This window comes from Cyprinus carpio, chromosome B22 (assembly GCF_018340385.1).
Source record: "Cyprinus carpio isolate SPL01 chromosome B22, ASM1834038v1, whole genome shotgun sequence".
Lineage (NCBI taxonomy): Eukaryota > Metazoa > Chordata > Actinopteri > Cypriniformes > Cyprinidae > Cyprinus > Cyprinus carpio.
Genome location: NC_056618.1, coordinates 17118294 through 17137997, shown reverse-complemented (window position 1 = coordinate 17137997; position 19704 = coordinate 17118294). Strand labels below are relative to the sequence as shown.

Genomic DNA, 19704 nt, shown 5'->3' with positions numbered 1-19704 from the left:
AGTGATGACAAAAAGCAAAGGCTAAAAGCAGGCTAAAAGCCGGCATGACTGATAGCAAAAGCTAAAAGCTAAAAGCAAAATTTGATGGTGTCCTGAGTATTTAAACTGGTCTTTTGGCCACACCTCAAATGTTGTCTTGACCAATTAGATATTGTCTTTTCTCAGGGTGTTCCGATGTTTGTCCCACCCATTCATAAATCATATGTTATCTTATCAATCACATGGTCCGAATTTTCCCGCTTTGGACATGATTCCTATAACAAGAATATGATACATTTGACAAATAACTGATGGTCAGAAACGTTTCAAGCAAGAATATTCGAACACACACATACTAAACATGAATATGATCCCTTAAGCTATTCAAGAGTTATTTAAAAAGACATACACAATAAGTGATTAGAAACATTATAATCAAATGTGTGGCTTCATGTATGATATGGAGTTAAGCAATGGACTGATATCCATTTAGAAGTCTTTTTTGAGTTCATTTTGGTGCATATATGCATTGGAAGGCATTGTCTGTGCCATTCTGGGGAGAAAGGATATGTCCTGTGAAGACCAGAGGGGTTAACAGGTCTCCTTAGGAATTTCTGTCTGGTTCTGCTAGGTGGGGGGAAGTCAATCCAACGATCTTGTTTACTCTCATGGCTTTACATGTGAGGGTCAGACTGTCCATCTCTTCGATTACTTGCCCCAAATTAGACAATCTCTTCTTCGAATTGAAATTGTCAATAATTGTTCTAATGGTGTTAATGTTGAAAGCTGTTCTCTGAAAGAGTTGGTTGGTTATCAGACTGTGGTGCTAGGAGTTGATTTACAACATCCTGTTGCCTTTCCGAGGAATTTGGCTTCTCTTGTTTCAACCATGCTCACGATCGAATCTTTAATTTGTCTGGTTCAGCCTCATACGCTACAGGTAGGTTTACTAAAATAAAGTGACACTTCAATACTTGCATTTCTATTGTCCTGTGAGAATGTTTCATGTATATGTTTATATTTTTATTATTTATTTATTTATTTTGCAGATAGAGGATCTATCTGGCCAAGATTTGTATCAAAAGAGGTCAAGGTCAGTTGGGTTGAGAGTCACAGACAGAGTCTGGTGGCACAAACACTGATCAGCGAGAGCCAAAGAAGAGCAGCTGGGGGAGATACTGTTACTGAGCTGGATGAAGGAAAACAAATCTGCACTGATTTGGCACACAAAGGTAATAAATCACTGATTTGCATGAACGGTAAAGCTAAGAATCACAATGATCAGAAACATAGTATGCCATATTCAATTTAACAAATTTTCAATTAAAGGTCTCAATGGTTGCTGCTGTCCTGCTGTTTCCACTTGTATTAAAGGAGAGTCTCAGATCTCTTTATGTCATCAGTGAGGTGAGTGTATTTGTATCCATCTAAATCTAGATTTTTTTTTTCTTTTTCAACCCCTTCTCTTGGTTATGATTTCTTCTAAACATTTGTTTATAGAATGGGATTATTCTGTGGAACTGTTTGTGTCCATGCAGGTTCCACAGTAACAGCAGGAAGAATGAATAAAGGGAATGTTCAAACAAAAATCAAAATTCTGTCATCATTTTCTCACCTTCATGTTGTTTCAAACTTGTATTACTTTATTTTTTTCTGGGAAAGAAATCATTTTCAAGAATGTCACTGAAAATCATTGAAATTAGTGATTTTCATCATATGGACAATATGTTATTTTGTGTTCTGCAGAAAAAAAAAGTTTACAGGTTTGGAACAACATCAGGGAGAGTAAATGACGACAAAATGTCCCTTTAATGGGGCCATATACTTTTGATTACAATTTGTTATATTTATTATTACATTTTTCTCACTGATGTCAAGTAAGGTAAATATTAGTAAGGGATTCTTACAACCAAAACGCTTCATATTTTACAGCCGTACATCATTTAAATTTTCCCCATACCACATTCAACCTTCAAATCTCAGATAGCACTAATTCAGCTCAGAACATGACAAATGACAAAAGTGAATTATTTTAAATGAATCTGGCTGGCAAAACATCTTTAGATTTTCATGACCACTTGCCACCCTCTCTGTTATCTTTAATATAGTTTACACTGCCTCATCTTTCTTTTCAACGCCTCTATTACATTGTGACAGGTTAAAAAAAAAGTCAAAGATTTATTACTGACTCATTTTTTGAATCATAATTTAAAATAATAATAATAATAAATTTCACGTTAATTACTAAATGCTGTTATAGTATAACATTATTTTCTCCTTGTTTAGGAACCACATACACCCAACCCTGTGCTGTTTATAAAGGGACATGCCTTGTATGCAGAGTCTCTTTTAGAAACAATGATAGATGAGGAGGAGGAGGTCTGTGAAGCAGACGATTTGAACACAGCTCTACATGCTTCAATATATGCTTCAAAGTTAAGAGACACCCTGACGTTTACTGAAAACTGTTTAATGTATCATAATGCCAATGCTCAGTGGTAGAGCATTGCGTTAGCAGCGCAAAAGGTTGTGGGTTTGATTCCCAGGGGAACACGTTAGGTAAAAAAATGTATAGCCTGAATGCACTGTAATTCGCTTATATAAAAACGTCTACTAAATGCATAAATGTAAATGTTTAAGTGAAGGTTCTGATAAGAAACTTTTCAAAAAGGTTCAAAAATGAACATTTAAGGTACTCCCACATTTGCAATCTCCAGGAACCTCAAAAGGTTAATTTTTGAACCTTTTCTTCTAAGAGTGTATATACAGCCTACATTAAAAAGAAACAAAATATTATATCAGTTGCCTCTTTTTATTTTCATTTTAACATATTCATAGATAAATTGAATAAAGACCAAAGATTACCTGTTAGATTTACCCAGAAAAAATGATATTTTATGTTTAACCACTAAAGAGACATCAGAGCCAGCAGCAAATGTCAGAAGGACTAGCTGAGTTGAGAGTGCTCTGGGCGGATACATGAGCACCGAGCTCCCGCTGATCGCATGGAGCTCACCTTCGAAATCGAGGATCACAGTTTTAAAAAGGCGCTGTCTTTATAAATAAACTTAATTTAAATATACTTTTAAAAATTACATTTCATGACACAATAACAGTAATATTTTGAAAATATACAACCCCCGAAAGTTCCGGACCTTTGAAAAAGTATTACCTCACAAGCAGGCACTTTCTGAGGGGCAATTTTTTACCCGGAACTTTATTTAGATCCTGGTTCCTGCCAAAAGTCCCTAGTTCCTGGGTCAAGTTCCAGCAGGTGAAAATGCGGCTTTACTTGGCCAAATCATGGTGACTGGCCAAAGGGGTGGCCAAGCTTAGGTCAGTGGTGGCCACGGCCACCCCCTGGCTCTGCCCTGAGTGAGCATGACCCCGGACACTACTAAAACAGTTCACACTTCAACCCCTCCCCCAAATGTTCAAACAAAAACTACACCCTTTCCTCCACATATCCCGCCAATGCCCGACCACTCTGCCGCAACGCACACAGCTCATCATCTTTGTTTGTTTTGGGTCCGGGATTCTGTCACGTTACACTCTCAGGAACAGGGAACGAGGAGACGTGGAGGTAAACTTCACAAATCTTTAATGGCAAGGAAACAATGGCTGAAACACACTGATAACAATACAAGGACGTATGCAGATTCAGTGGTACAATGAAAAGACAAAGACATGTTATCCGACTTAAGTTGCATTAAAAATTATTTTAAATTAAATGAATAATTATTAATGTCAATCTTTGTGCTCTATAGAATGTTACTTTTTTTTTGTCTGTTTTCTAAACCCATTAGTTTGCTTTATAGGGTGGAGTTTACATGAATCAGAAAGTGAAAGTTGAGTAGCTTCTCATCGCAGAGTCTCAGCATTTCATCACGGAAAGAAAATCCCATCAGATCAGTGTTTGAGGTCTTTAAATAGAAACACTAAACAATGTCACTTTTATATCATGTTTAGATATCCGAATCTAATGACAAAAGCTTCAACTCCTCAACAAAAAGATAAACGGAAGAAAGAGCTTTGAAAAAAACACTGAAGGTGAGTGAAAATGCATGCATGAGGTAATGTGGATTTTTGTATATTCCTTTAATAATTCAAGTAGTCTTACATGCGTGAAATAATTTTTTTTTTTTAAATTATGTACCATAAGCATAGCTTTATCCACAATGTAAAGATAGTAAAGACCTTGTTTTTTTGTGAACAAAGAAAACATGCGTAATAAATAATAAATCATGATGATGTACTCAACTTAGTTAATGTCTTTATTAAGGTGTTGTTCATCCATGAAGCCATGAATGAAAAACTTTTAACACGTGTTAGTTCCTGATAATTCATGAGATATTAATGTATGAAGGAATGCATAATTCACACATTAATTTATGCATGAATTCATGGTAATTCATGTACCCTTACCGTCAGGTGTTACCAAAATTATTAAATAATGTCAGTACTGCATTCAGCTTTATTTTTCAGTGCATCTAAGTTGGTGCAAACCAGGAATTCCACCATTAGGTGGTTTAGCCCTCGCCATCTAGTGTTGTGGCTGTGTATTGCAGCATGTCGACAGCAGAAATATAAATACAAACAAAATAACATATAAGTAGAAAAAACGATCTATGTGCACTGCATGCTGTAGTTACAGAATGAATGCAGTTACATTAATAAATAATAATGTATTTTATTTCATGGCGCCTTTCAGAACACCCAAGGTCACCATACAAGCAATATACAGCTCACTGCATAAGAGAAAACACAAAACAAACAAACAGCATATACATATAATGTGCATTTAAGTCTCAATAAAACATGTTATAAAAAAGCCTGTATAAAAAGATATGTCTTAAGACGGGTTTTAAAAGTCAATCGCTATTGCGAACATTGAGGGAGAACATATTGCTGGAGAACCGGAGCAATGTGATCAGTATAAGGTGTTCTAGAGAGAACACAAGCTGCAGAATTCTAAACCAACTAAAGCTTATGCAGCAATTTGGAGGGAATACCTGTGAGAAGAGCATTGCAGTAGTCTATATGTGAAGTGACTAGTGCGTGAATGAGAACTGCATTATTATTATTTGAAAGAAATGGACGTAAAAATATTGCGTAAATGGAAGTATGCAATCCGTGTGATATTATTAATCTGAGCTCTAAAAGATAGTGTGCTATCCATGATGACACCCAAACTTTTAACCTGAGAGGAAGGACAGATTGCAGTATTGTCAATGCGTAAAGAGAAACAATTAGATTTAGACTCAACAGATCTAGTGCCAACAAGCAGAGCCTCAGTTTTATTGCCATTTACCTTCAAGAAGTTCACTGAAAGCCAGTCTTTAATTTCAGCTAAACAGCTTGACAAAGATGGCGGAGGAAAAGAACCGGTGGGTTTGGCAGACAGGTTAAGTTGGGTGTCATCCGCATAACATGAAAATTAATACCATATTTCCTTAAAATATCACCAAAAGGGAGCATATATATAATGAAAAAAAGCGGGCCCAAAACAGAACCCTGGGGAACACCAGTGGTGACTGTAGATATAATTGAATACGCTGACTGCGTCCAGATAGATATGACCTAAACCAAGACAGAGCAGTGCCAGTAATACCAGTGGAAACTAATCTGTCAAGAAGTATGTTATGTGAGACAGTTTCAAAGGCAGCGCTCAAGTCAAGAAGGAAAAGTATAGTTAAAAGCCCACAGTCAGTTGCCAACAGTAGATCATTGGTTATTCTGACAAGAGCAGTCTCAGTGCTGTGGTGGGGATGAAAACCAGATTGGAATTGTTCATACAAGTTATTATTGGACAGATGTTCATGAATTTGAATTGCAATACACTTTTCAACTACCTTAGAGATAAATGGTAAATTTGAAATTGGACGAAAATTTTCAAAATCAAATGGATCACCCCCTGGTTTCTTAAATATGGGTGTAATAATAGCAGATTTAAGAGATGGAGATACAAAACCAGAACCAAGTGAAGCATGAACAATTTTAGTAATCAACGGCAAAAGGGCTGGTAAACAAGCTTTTACTAAAGGAGTTGGTAGAGGGTCTAACTGACAAGTCGAAGATTTAGATTTACCTATCAGACCCACTATCTCTGAAATAGTTGGTAGTGTAAAGTTAGAGAAAACAGAGTGGGGAGGTGTGTGAGTGATAGACTGACAGGAGTCATTGTGAAGAGTACCAGTAAGTAATTTGCCGATGTACATTTTCAACCTTAGATGTAAAAAAAGTAAAAAAGCGATCACATAAGTCAGTGGAATACATATCAAATGGCAAAGAATCAGGTATTTTCAGAATATTGTTTACCACCAAGAAAAGAGACCTAGAGTTCCCATTGCTAACTCCAATTACGTTGGAGTAGTAATCGGATTTAGCTTTAGTCAGTGCATTTTTATAATTTTGAATATGTTTAGCATACATTTCTTTATGAACAGTAAGGCCAGACCTGACGTACAGCTGCTCTAACCTGCGGCCTTTAGTTTTAAGTTCACGCAGTTCAGGTGTAAACCAAGGAGCTGAATGTACAAATGAAACAGTAGAGTTTTCACAGGTGTGAATTCATCTAAAATCATGTTCAGTCCATCATTGTAATATTTTACCAGTTCATCAACAGTAGTGAAATCAGATTTACTGGAAAAGATGGCAAGTTCATCAGCAAAAGTAGGCAAATCAATGTTCTTAATATTCCGAAATGTAATCGGCGATTACAGGTTTACCTTAAAAATAGCCAGTCTGGCACAAAATGACACCAGAAAGTGATCTGATATGGATAGATCAGAAACAGTACAATTAAAAGGTGTTATACCAGAGCAGCAAACAAGATCAAGAGTATGCCCCTTAGTATGAGTGGGAAGTGTGTTAAATTGTTGTATACCAAAGCAATCCAAACATGATAAAAATTTGCTTGTAAATGCATTACTGACATTATCTGTATGAATGTTAAAATCACCCAGAAGGATAACATTTGAAGATATGGAACATAGATAAGTCAAGAGTTCAGATAATTCAGTTAAAAAGGCATTATTGCTCTTGGGAGTGTGGTAGATAGTTATAAGGATAGTTGTAATCGCACCATTGATTTTTATGGCAATTTACTCAAAAGAAGAATATGTAGACAAAGTTAACTGAGATACTTTCAATTTCTTTTTATAAAGTATTGCTAGCCCCCCTCCCCTTCCCGTATCACGAGATTTACAAACATAACTATATCCTGGGGGAACACACTCGTTTAGATGGAAAAAGTCGTCTGGTTTCTGCCATGTCTCAGTTAGACAAAAAAAAGTCAAACTCACGGTCAGACAGTAGATCGTACACCAGGGGTCCTTTAGTGGAAAGCGATCGTATATTAAGTAATCCAAAGAAAAAATTGTTTTTACCAGAATCGTTGCCAACCGATCTGGCCGGGTTGATTAATACACTGCGATTGACAGTCCGTGTAAGCCTCCTAGGCGGGTGTGGTTTAGATGACCAAAAGGACCGTTATGAAGTTATATTCACAAGATATAAACAAAGTATGTGCTTTACTTTAGCTTAAAAACACACTTTAGACGAAAACCTTTGGAGTCTTCTCATGACAGTGTCATGAAATGTTTGCTAGCCTCACTAATGCAGGGTAGCAGACACGTCAAAAATAAATAAATTATATATAAATGACAGATCCTAAAAAGGGTCTAGAACTGCCCTGGTACAAACTTATCTTTATTCTTTCTTCATTCTCTTTTAATACAAGTTCACATTTACTGTAACTTCACTAACTCATATTTTCTGATCTGATAGTGTTTAGCATGGACTCAGTGGGAGTGAATCTGATAAAAACAGCTGCTCTTGGGAGACCCTTCCAGCTCGGCATGCTGTATGACTGCAGAAAAGACGAGTTAATAGCAGGTACCAACACAGCCTTTACAGAGAGATATTTAAAGAAAATAATAACACTACCATTTGTTTAATACAAGTGCATAATCTAATAAAAATAAATAATCTAAACTAATAATAACCACATAAAAGACACTTTGAAATGGAGACGGAATATGTCAAAATTGTGAGTGTGAAAAATAAATCATCGCTACCTAGTGGTGAACATGTGCAATTGGAATAACAGATTTTATTTATACAGCTGTTGAGTTAAAACACTTTTTCCTCCCACAGGAATCAGATTTTGGAATAAAGAACAGCTGGAGCAGAATATCTGTGCTCGTCCCCAGATTAATACACATTTCACTGTCACAACTTCAGACTCCATTAAAGACAAATCTAACTTACTAAATATTGAAGGAGGACTGAACCTGAGTGTTTTAGGTGGACTCGTCCAGGTTAGTGGAGCAGCAAAGTATCTCAAAGACACCAAGAAGTCTTTCATACAGCAGAGACTGGTGCTACATTATCATTCAACCAGTGAGTTTAAAGAACTGACCGTGAATCAGCTGCCTCCTGAAAATATTCCTGATGATGATAATGCCACACATGTAGTGACAGGAATCCTGTATGGAGCAGATGCCTGCTTTGTGTTTGACAGACAAGTTTCTTCAGATGAGGACAAAAGCACAGTAAAAGGAGAAGTAAAAGTGGCTCTTGAGAAACTACAAGGCATTGTTTCAGTAGGTGCAAATGCTGAAATTAGTATGAATAAGAATCAGAAAACTGCAGTCAAAAACTTCACTTGTACGTTTTATGGTGACTTCCAGCTGCCGTCTAACCCAACCACTTTTGAAGATGCGATGAAGGTTTTTGCTGATCTTCCGAAACTGCTGAAAGAAAACCAAGAGCTGGCGGTTCCTCTGAGAGTTTGGCTTTATCCTCTGCACAAACTTCACTCAAGAGCTTCAAAACTTCAGAAAGACATCAGCATAGATTTAATCCAAGAAACTGAATCAGTGGTTGAGAGTTTATATACCACTGAGATGAAATGCAGTGATCTTCTGGAAGACTCTCCTGCTGTGGCTTTTGCTGCATTTCATGATAAAATACTGCAAATGAAGCAAAACTGCTACAAGTGGAAGTTGAGACTCATGAAGAAGCTCTGCTCTCTGCTGCCAAACATCCGTGGAGATGTGATGAAGGAAACAACACTGAATGATCTTCTACAAGAACATGAGAAATCTCCATTCAGCGATAGTGACCTCACAGAATGGCTGAAGGAGAGAGAAAGAGAGTCTGAGATCATTAAAACAATCCTCAGACAGCTGAAGGATTACGGTGCACAGGTGGAAGTCAACATAGATGCCATCTTGATGGATCTGGAGGTCGGGAATCTGGTCAGTTACACATTCACATCTCTGAACTGCTCAGACATCATCCTTCATAAACAAAAGATCTATCTGAGTTCTTCAACAACAAGAGAAAATGTAGACATAAGCCCTGATATCAAGCAAAAGTCTTGGCTCACTCCTGAGATCCAGAAGACCATGAGGAGAAACTTGGAGATATTTAAGAACCTGATGAATTCAGAAGACCGTAAACCAGCAAAGTTTATTGTGTCCTCAAAAGAAATGAAGAATCTTCCTGGTTCCTGTGTTCTGCTGTATGAAGATGGATGTAATGATGCTGTATGCTTTAGTCCTCCATCCAAACCAGTCTGTCCAGTCACTGAAAAGGTCAAAGGTCAGAGTGTGGTTCTGAAGGTGGTTCCTCCATCATGTCCTGCTACAGTGGAGCTCAGATTACTGTATAAAGCCAATCAGGACTCAGTCTGGAGATCTGAAGCTGTGCTGAAGAATCAACACACAGTTACTCTGACTGATCTGAGATCAGGAGCTGTGTATGAGATTAAATGTGCAGCGCTGGGGAAACTCAACTACACCAGAGAGAGTGACGTGATCAGTGTTACCACAGAGGTAAGATCATCATTCATCTAATATCAGCTGAAGAGAGTGAAAGTGTAAAAACCCCTTATTGTGGTTTTTACACTTTAAAGGGATGGTTGACTGGTCTTTATCCAGGCTTGATTGTGTTTATGGGGTACAGTCCAACATGTGTTAATGCTTCATTTTTTAAAAAACATGTTATTTTTCACATAATTTACCTTTATTCCACACCTCTCTGTCCCTTCTCTGAAAAACATGCTGATCATTTCCTGTTTTATCAAGCCCCTCCCTCAAAAAAACACATGATGGGCTCTGACTGGTTAGCTGGTCCAGTGTGTTGTGATTGGCTAAACCGCCTCTACTGCACGTCTAAACATTTACATTACATTTACATTTAGTCATTTAGCAGACGCTTTTATCCAAAGTGACTTACAAAGTGGAAGCAAACAGACCAACGAAAGAGCAACAATATACAAGTGCTTTGACAAGTCTCAGTTTAGTCTAGCACAGGGCACATAGCAAGGATTTTTATTTTATTTTTTTATAAATATAAATAAATAGAATAGAGTAGAATAGAATAGGTAAGTGCTAATATTAATTGGTCAGGTGGTGGCGAAAAAAATCAAGTCAAGTCAAGTCATCTTTATTTATATAGCGCTTTTAACAATACAGATTGTGTCAAAGCAACTGAACAACATTAATTAGGAAAATAGTGTGACAAAAATCCAAAATGACAGTTAAAGGCAGTTCATCATTGAATTCAGTGATATCATCCAGCTCAGTTCAGTTTAAGTACTATAGAATAGTATAGAATAGATATAAATAGATGTGTCTTAAGATGTTTTTTGAAAATGGCTAAAGACTCAGCTGTTTGGATTGATATTGTGAAGTCATTCCACCAGCTGGTCACAGTCCAGGAAAAAGTCTGTGAGAGTGATTTTGTGCCTCTTTGGGATGGCAGTAGATGCGTCGTTCATTTGAAGAATGGAAGCTTCTGGAGGGCACATAGGTCTGAACCAGCAAGTTTAGGTATATTGGTACAGCGCCAGTTGTTGTCTTGTAGGCAAGCATCAGTACCTTGAGTTTGATGTGAGCAGCTATTGGGAACCAGTGTAAACCGATAAAGAGAGGAGTGACATGGGATTTCTTCAGCTCATTGAAGACAACCCTCGCTGCTGCATTCTGGATCAGTTGCAGAGGCATGATAGTACATGCAGGAAGGCCCGCCAGGAGAGCATTACAATAGTCCAGTCTGGAGAGAACAAGAGCTTGGACAAGAAGTTGGGTGGCTTGCTCTGACAGGAAGGGTCTAATTTTCCTAATGTTGTATGAGGCAAATCTGCAGGACCGGGTCATTGTAGCAATATGGTCTGTGAAGCTTAACTGATCATCTATCACAAGTCAAGTCAAGTCATCTTTATTTATATAGCGCTTTAAACAAAAAAGATTGCGTCAAAAGCAACTGAACAACATTAATTAGGAAAACAGTGTGTCAATAATGCAAAATGACAGTTAAAGGCAGTTCATCATCGAATTCAGTGATGTCATCATGCAGCTCAGTACAGTTTAAATAGTATCTGTGCAATAATTTGCAATCAAGTCAACGATATTGCTGTAGATGAAGTGTCTCCAACTAAGTAAGCCAAAGTTGACAGCGGCAGGGAACCAAAACTCCATCAGTGACAGAATGGAGAAAAAACCTTGGGAGAAACCAGGCTCAGTCGGGGGGCCAGTTCTCCTCTGACCAGACGAAACCAGCAGTTCAATTCCAGGCTGCAGCAAAGTCAGATTGTGCAGAAGAATCATCTGTTTCCTGTGGTCTTGTCCCGGTGGTCGTCTGAGACAAGGTCTTTACAGGGGATCTGTCTCTGGGGCTCTAGTCCTGGTCTCCGCTGTCTTTCAGGGCTGTAGAGGTCCTTTCTAGGTGCTAATCCACCATCTGGGCTGGATACATACTGGATCCGGGTGACTGCAGTAACCATCTGACTTGGATACAGACTGGATCTGGTGGCTACGGTGACCTCGAAATAAGAGAGAAACAGACTAATATTAGCGTAGATGCCATTCTTCTAACGATGTAGCAAGTACATCGGGTGTTATGGGAAGTGTTACCGGTTCCGGTTTACCTAATTAGTCCAGCCTAAAAATCCTTTAACGGATTTGGATATTAGAAGCATATTAGTGTGTTATGTGTAAGCCAGGTTAAAGAGATGGGTCTTTAATCTAGATTTAAACTGCAAAAGTGTGTCTGCCTCCTGAACAATGTTAGGTAGGTTATTCCAGAGTTTAGGCGCTAAATAGGAAAAGGATCTGCCGCCCACAGTTGATTTTGATATTCTGGGTATTATTAAATTGCCAGAGTTTTGAGAACGGAGCGGACGTGGAGGACTATAATGTAACAAGCTCGTTCAAATACTGAGGTGCTAAACCATTCAGGGCTTTATAAGTAATAAGGAAGATTTTAAAATCTATACAATGTTTGATAGGGAGCCAGTGCAGTGTTGACAGGACCGGGCTAATATGATCATACTTCCTGGTTCTAGTAAGAACTCTAGCTGCTGCATTTTGGACTAACTGGAGTTTGTTTACTAAGCGTGCCGAACAACCACCCAATAGAGCATTATAATAATCTAACCTTGAGGTCATAAACGCATGGATTAACATTTCTGCATTTGATCCATCACAACTCCTAGGTTTCTGGCTGTCCTGGAAGGAGTTGTGGTAGACGAACCCAGCTGTATAGAGTAGTTGTGATGTAACGATGGGTTAGCTGGAACCACCAGCAGTTCTGTCTTAGTAAGGTTGAGCTGAAGGTGATGATCCTTCATCCAGCTAGAAATGTCACTCAGACAGGCTGCAATGCGAGCAGCTCCCGTCGGATCATCTGGTTGGAATGAGAAGTAGAGTTGAGTGTCATCAGCGTAGCAGTGATAGGAAAAGCCATGCTTCTGAATGACAGATCCTAATGACGTCATGTAGATGGAGAAGAGAAGCGGTCCAAGTGCTGAGCCTTGAGGAACCCCAGTAGCAAGAAGTTGTGACTTAGAAACTTTAACCCTCCAAGACACCCTGAAGGATCTATCAGACAGGTAGGAGTTAAGCCACTGGAGTTCACTTCCAGAGATGCCCATCTTTCTGAGGGTGGACAGGAGAATCTGGTGATTAACAGTGTCAAAAGCAGCAGACAGGTCCAGCAAGATGAGTACTGAGGATTTTGAAGCTGCTCTTGCCGGTCGCAGGGCTTCAGTAACCGAGAGCAGGGCAGTCTCAGTTGAGTGGCCGCTTTTGAAGCCAGATTGGTTGCTGTCCAGGAGGTAGTTCTGTACAAGAAACATAGAGAGCTGGTTGAACACAGATCGTTCAAGTGTCTTTGCAATGAATGGAAGAAGGGATACCGGTCTGAAGTTTTCTAGAAGTGCTGGATTTAGAGATGGTTTCTTCAGCAGTGGGCTTATCCGAGCCTGCTTAAATGCTGAGGGAAATGTTCCAGAGTGAAAAGAGGTGTTGATAATGTGAGTAAGTGAAGGTATGACTAAAGAAGAAATCGCTTGAAGGAGGTGAGAGGGGATGGGATCAAGCAGACAGGTAGTGGGATGATTGGAAAGGATAAGTTTAGAAATGTCTGCCTCCGAGAGTTGAGAGAAGGAGGAGAGTGAGTGTGTATTTGAGGTTATGAAGTTGTTGTCAGTCTGCGGTGTGGAGAATTGGTCGCTGATGGTTCTTGTTTTATTTATGAAGAATACTGCAAAGTCATCAGCAGTATGAGTTGATGAAGGAGGGGGTGGATTAGGACAAAGAAGACAAGAAAATGTTTTGAAAAGCATGCGAGAGTCGGAACAGTTGTTAATTTTGTCGTGGTAGTATATTGTTTTAGCAGTGAAGACACTTGTAGAAAAGGATGAGAGGAGTGACTGATATGCACTAAGGTCAGTAGGTTTTTTTTATTTGTGCCACTTCCTCTCTGCAGCCCTGGGTCTAGAGTGATGTTCCTGGAGGACATCGGACAGCCAGTGGGCAGAGGAGGTGTGGAGTGCAGGTCTGGATGACAGTGGACAAAAGTTATCTAAGCAAGATGTTAGAGTAGAGCAAAAAATATCAGTAGCAGTGTTTGTGTCCAGTGCTGAAAACAGAGGGTGGAGGAAGTGTTCTAAAATTCCTATGTATATTTAAAGTGGAAGGACTTTTATTATGAATGTGTGTCGCTAGTTGACGTGAGTTCCGCTATTTCGTTTTACTTTCACTTTCACTAGCCACTTGCTCCATCATTTTTCAGGTGTTAATGTGTGTGTGTGACTGAATGTAAGTTTATTTAATTATTCCTGATTACAGGTGCTGGTCATATAATTAGAATTCTCATCAAAAAGTTGATTTATTTCACTAATTCCATTCAAAAAGTGAAACTTGTATATTATATTCATTCATTACACACAGACTGATATATTTCAAATGTTTATTTTTTTTTTAAATTTTGATGATTATAACTGACAAATAAGGAAAATCCCAAATTCAGTATCTTAGAAAATTATAATATTGTGAAAAGGTTCAATATTGAAGACACCTGGTGCCACACTCTAATCAGTTAATTAACTCAAAACACCTGCAAAGCCTTTAAATGGTCTCTCAGTCTAGTTCTGTAGGCCACACAATCATGGGGAAGACTGCTGACTTGACAGTTGTCCAAAAGACCACCATTGACACCTTGCACAAGGAGGACAAGAAAAAAAGGTCAATGCAAAAGAGGCTGGCTGTTCACAGAGCTCTGTGTCCAAGCACATTAATAGAGAGACGAAGGGAAGGCAAGGCAAGGCAAGTTTATTTATATAGCACATTTCGTACACAATGGTAATTCAAGTGCTTTACATAAAAGAAAGTAAAATAATCATGAAGAAAAATAATAACAAAAATAAAACAAGCAATTATAAAACATTGGAAATGATTTAAAAATTGACTTATTTAAAATGAATTTAAAACAGTTAAAAATAGAGGTAACACTTTATAATAATGTTCCGTTATAAGTCATTTATAAATTATTAGTTAATGATGAACTAATCATTTACAAAACATGACTATACATTCATAAATGATTAATAAGTAATAAGTTATCATTTTAGTAATGTTTTATTAATTCAGTTATAAGTCACTTATAAGTTATTGGTTAATGATGAACAAATCATTTACAAAACATGACTATATGTTCATAAATGATTAATGAGTGGTATGCTAATGATTTACAAATGTGTTGCAAGTTATCTTAAAAAAAAGTTGAAATCATGAAATAAATCAAACTGATCATTAGTAGATGGTTTATAAGTTATTAGTTGATACATTATTTATCACTTATAAATCATTGAAGTATTAATGTCAAAATTGTTTTGTATAATTATCTCATGAACAAATGATGAATAAACCATTAGAAATGATCAGTATATGATTTATTGAGGAAGTTGTTAGCTGGTCCGTGTTCAAAAGCACAAACATGCAGGTATGTTAAAGCACTATTTTTAAGAGGAGTAATTCATTTGTTTTGAAGTTGATAAACATTTATAAATGTCTTAGTCAGGTGATTCCAGTGGGTTGTGTTAAATCCTTTCACTCAACAGCACAGACTTGTGTTCTGTGTGGAGTGTGTGGATCTAGTGATGAAGTGAACCCCTTCCACTGAAGCTCACATCAGGTGCACAGAGTTTAAAGACTCCATGTGTTTCAGAGAAGACAGCTGTCTTTACCCTCACCAGTCAGCACTTAGTACACACTACACAGTGTTCAACACCTGTTACAGATGATGTGTAAACGCATGAATAAATCATTTACAAAGCTTTCTGCATCTCCTAATCTAAAGTGTAAACTATTCATCACTTGTAAATGTGTTACATATCGCTTGCAGATCTTCCTGTTACATCCATCTCATTCCATCACTTTACCCAAGCTTGAACTTAATTATTTTTAAATAAATAAATGAACACTCTGTCACCATTTAATCAGCACTTAATTGTTTATTTTTTATTTTGTTTCCCTTGGGACAGCTGCTCACCATAACATGAAAACGCACCATAAACGTAATCCATTATTTTGTGCATTTTAAGTCGTACGATACCACCGTGTGAGAAAAAGATTTGTTTTCCGTAATATAATCATTATACATTAATAACAGTACATAGCTGCCGTCTCATCCGTTAAAACTTTCAAAATTGGCGCTTCTACACAACGACACTGGTTTGCGGCAGTGACGTCAAACCTCGCTCCTTATTGGCTGTCACTTGTGATTTGCGACCACCATAGATTGTTTGCGACATGCCGAATTGTATTGAATGAGATTCAGCGTGACGCTTTGAAGGATGGAAATGCAGATCAGGAGAATGTTTGCAGCGATTAAACACTTTAATTTCATTCTGTAACTCACACAAAATTGTTTTGCTGTCAGATCACTGGTAATGTAGCACACGCGTCGTTTTATCTGTTCTTTATACTGCTTTTTGTAATGTTTTAAATAAATTATTGTGACAAACGTACATTTATCTGCCTGTTACACTTTGTATATTGTCAAAATGGTTATGATTAAGATTATAGGGTGGAGCAGGGAGCTTAAAATGATCTTTTTTATACAATAGTATATTAACTAAGATAATAGTCACTGTCAATATATCTATATTGCGTTTTTATTTTTGTGAAGTGGCTAAACAGTTGTGTATAAGGAGTGAGTTAAAGGCTCAAAGATATCTATATAATAGTAAAATATATTTACATAAAAATATATAATTTAAATATCATACTGTATAAGGGATTTGTAGATTTGTATATCCTGTAACTGAAAGGTATACCACAACTTTTGCATATGGCAAATACATGGTAAATTTACAAACTGCAGTTTGTACATAATTTATAAAGATCTGCAAATGATATGTAACACATTTACAAGTGATGAATAGTTTACACTTTAGATCAGGGGATGCAGAAAGTGGTACTGACTGGTGAGGGTATAGACAGCTGTCTTCTCTGACACACATGGAGTCTTTAACTCTGTGCACCTGATGTGAGCTTCAGTGGAAGGGGTTCACTTCATCACTAGATCCACACACTCCACACAGAACACAAGTCTGTGCTGATGAGTGAAAGGATTTAACACAAACCACTGGAATCACCTGACTAAGACATCTATAAATGTTTATCCACTTCAAAACAAATGAATTACTCCTCTTAAAAATAGTGCTTTAGCATACCTGCATGTTTGTGCTTTTGAACACAGACCAGCTAACAAATTCACCAATAAAATCATATACTGATCATTTACTAAATGGTATATTCATCATTTGTTCATGATTAACAATTGTTTATTGAGATAATTATACATAACAATTTTGACAGAAATATACTTAAATGATTTATAAGTGATAAATAATGTATCAACTAATAACTTATAAACCATCTACTAATGATCAGTTTGATTTATTTCATGATTTGAACTTTTTTTAAGATAACTTACAACACATTTGTAAATCGTTAACATACCACTCATTAATCATTTATGAACATATAATCATGTTTTGTAAATGATTTGTTCATCATTAACTGATAACTTATAAGTTACTTATAACTGAATTAATAAAACATTACTAAAATGATAACTTATTACTTATTAATCATTTATGAATGTATAGTCATGTTTTGTAAATGATTAGTTCATCATTAACTAATAATTTATAAATGACTTATAACAAAACGTTATTATAAAGTGTTACCAAAATAGAAAAAGATTTTACATAGAATACAGTAAATATGTAAAATACAGTGCAATCAATTCGGACATCGCACAGTGCTCATTCAATAAATGCACAGCTAAACAGATGAGTTTTGAGTCTAGATTTAAATGTGACTAATGTTTTAGCACATCTGATCTCTTCTGGAAGCTGATTCCAACTGTGGGCGGCATAGTAACTAAAGGCGGACTCCCCTTGTTTTGTGTGAACCCTTGATATTTCTAACTGACTCGATCCTAATGATCTGTATGGTCTGTTAGGTTTATATTCAGTGAACATATCTGCAATATATTTCAGTCCTAGGTCATTGAGTGATTTATAAACGAGTAAAAGTACTATAAAATCAATCCTAAATGTAACTGGAAGCCAGTGTAAGGACCTGAGGACTGGTGTGATATGCTCAGATCTTCTGGTTCTAGTCAGAATCCTGGCAGCAGCGTTCTGGATGAGCTGCAGCTGTCTAATGGTCTTCTTGTGAAGGCCGGTGAGGAGACCATTACAGTAGTCCACCCTGCTGGTGATAAAGGCATGAACAAGTTTCTCTAAGTCTTGACTGGAAACAAAACATCTAATTCTTGCAATGTTTTTAAGATGATAGTATGCTGATTTATTTACTGCTTTGACATGACTACTGAAACTAAGGTCTGTCTCCAGAATCACACCAAGATTCTTGATTTGATTTTTAGTTGTTTGTCCCCTAGAGTCAAGGTATGCATTCACCTTGAAAACTTCATCTTTGTTTCCAAATGCAATAACTTCAGTTTTTTCCTTGTTTAACTGAAGAAAGTTCTGGCACATCCAACTATTAATTTCATCAATACATTGGCAGAGTCAATGGGGCTGTAGTCATTTGGCGATAAGGCTAGGTAAATCTGTGTATAATCAGCATAGCTGTGATAGGCAATTTGGTTCTTTCTCATTATCTGACTTAGTGGGAGCATATACAGGCTAAACAAGAGCGGTGCCAGAATTGAGCCTTGTGGGACTCCGCATGTCATGGACGTCCACTTAGACTTATGCTCTCCTAGACTCACATAATAACCTCTCCCTTCTAAGTATGATCTGAACCATTTGAGTACCATCCCAGAAAGCCCGACCCAGTTTTCCTGTCACTCTAGTAGTATGTTATGATCGACAGTGTCAAACGCAGCACTGAGATCTAGTAATACCAGCACTGATATTTTGCCAGAATCTGAATTAAAGCGAATATAATTTATTATCTTAATGATCGCTGTCTCTGTGGTGTGATGCAGTCGGAAACCAGATTGAAAATAAAAGGAAGATTAGATATTGGTCTATAATTGCTCAAAATGGTGTTATCAAGATTGCTCTTTTTCAGTAGGGGCTTAACAACAGCAGTTTTCAGGGAGTTTGGAGAAGTCCTAGAAAGAAGTGAGGCGTTCACCACTTCTAAGAGATCTGTTTCTAAACAGTTAAGCACATTTTTGAAAAAAGATGTGGGAAGTCTGTCAAGATAGCAGGTTAACAATTTAAGGTACTATACTGTACTATTACTTCCAAAATTTTGCTATCAATTGCTTCAAAAATAGGACATAGTATCTTTTTGATATTGTGTCCAAATCTGTCTGACCTCTGCATTACTGGAGGATGTGCTAATCGCCTTCCTGATATTAATGATCTTCTCAGAAAAGAAGGAAGCAAACTCATTGCATTTGCTGTCTGAGAGCATTTCACTGGGAATCAGACTTGGGGGGTTTGTCAGTCTCTCAACAGTATCAAAAAGAGTACGAGTGTTAAGTTACTATTTATAAGGTTTGAGAAGAAACTCTGTCTAGCTGTGGCTAGTTTCACATTAAAAGCATTAAGGCTGTCTTTATAGATGCTATAGTGAATTTAAAGTTTCGTCTTCCGCCACATCCGCTCGGCTTTTCTGCATTGTCTTTTCATAGTCTGAACTGCTGTTGATCTTCTCCAAACTGATTTCTGTCAGTTTGTTTTCTTACTGACTATTATTGGAGCAATATCATCAATAACATTCTTAACTTTTGAGTTAAAGGAATCAAGGACAATATCAACAGAGTCTGCAGAAATGCTTGGTGTTAGAGATATAGCCTCCATAAACCGCACACTAGTGTTCTCGTTAATGCATCTCTTTCTGACAGAGACAGATCTAGATTCGGTGGTGGCAGAGAACAATA

The 19704-nt window shown here is 37.3% G+C and overlaps 1 protein-coding gene across 1 annotated transcript in view; it reads left to right on the top strand.

Moving 5' to 3' along the window:
- The first annotated feature begins 3934 nt into the window (after positions 1–3934).
- Positions 3935–19704, top strand: part of LOC109058634 (neoverrucotoxin subunit alpha-like) — a 47300-nt gene continuing 31530 nt past the window's right edge. The window contains exons 1-3 of the mRNA XM_042749337.1: positions 3935–4029; positions 7768–7875; positions 8137–9821. Coding sequence (XP_042605271.1) covers positions 7776–7875; positions 8137–9821 — 1785 coding nt within the window. The 5' untranslated portion in view covers positions 3935–4029; positions 7768–7775. The remainder of the gene's footprint in view (positions 4030–7767; positions 7876–8136; positions 9822–19704) is intronic.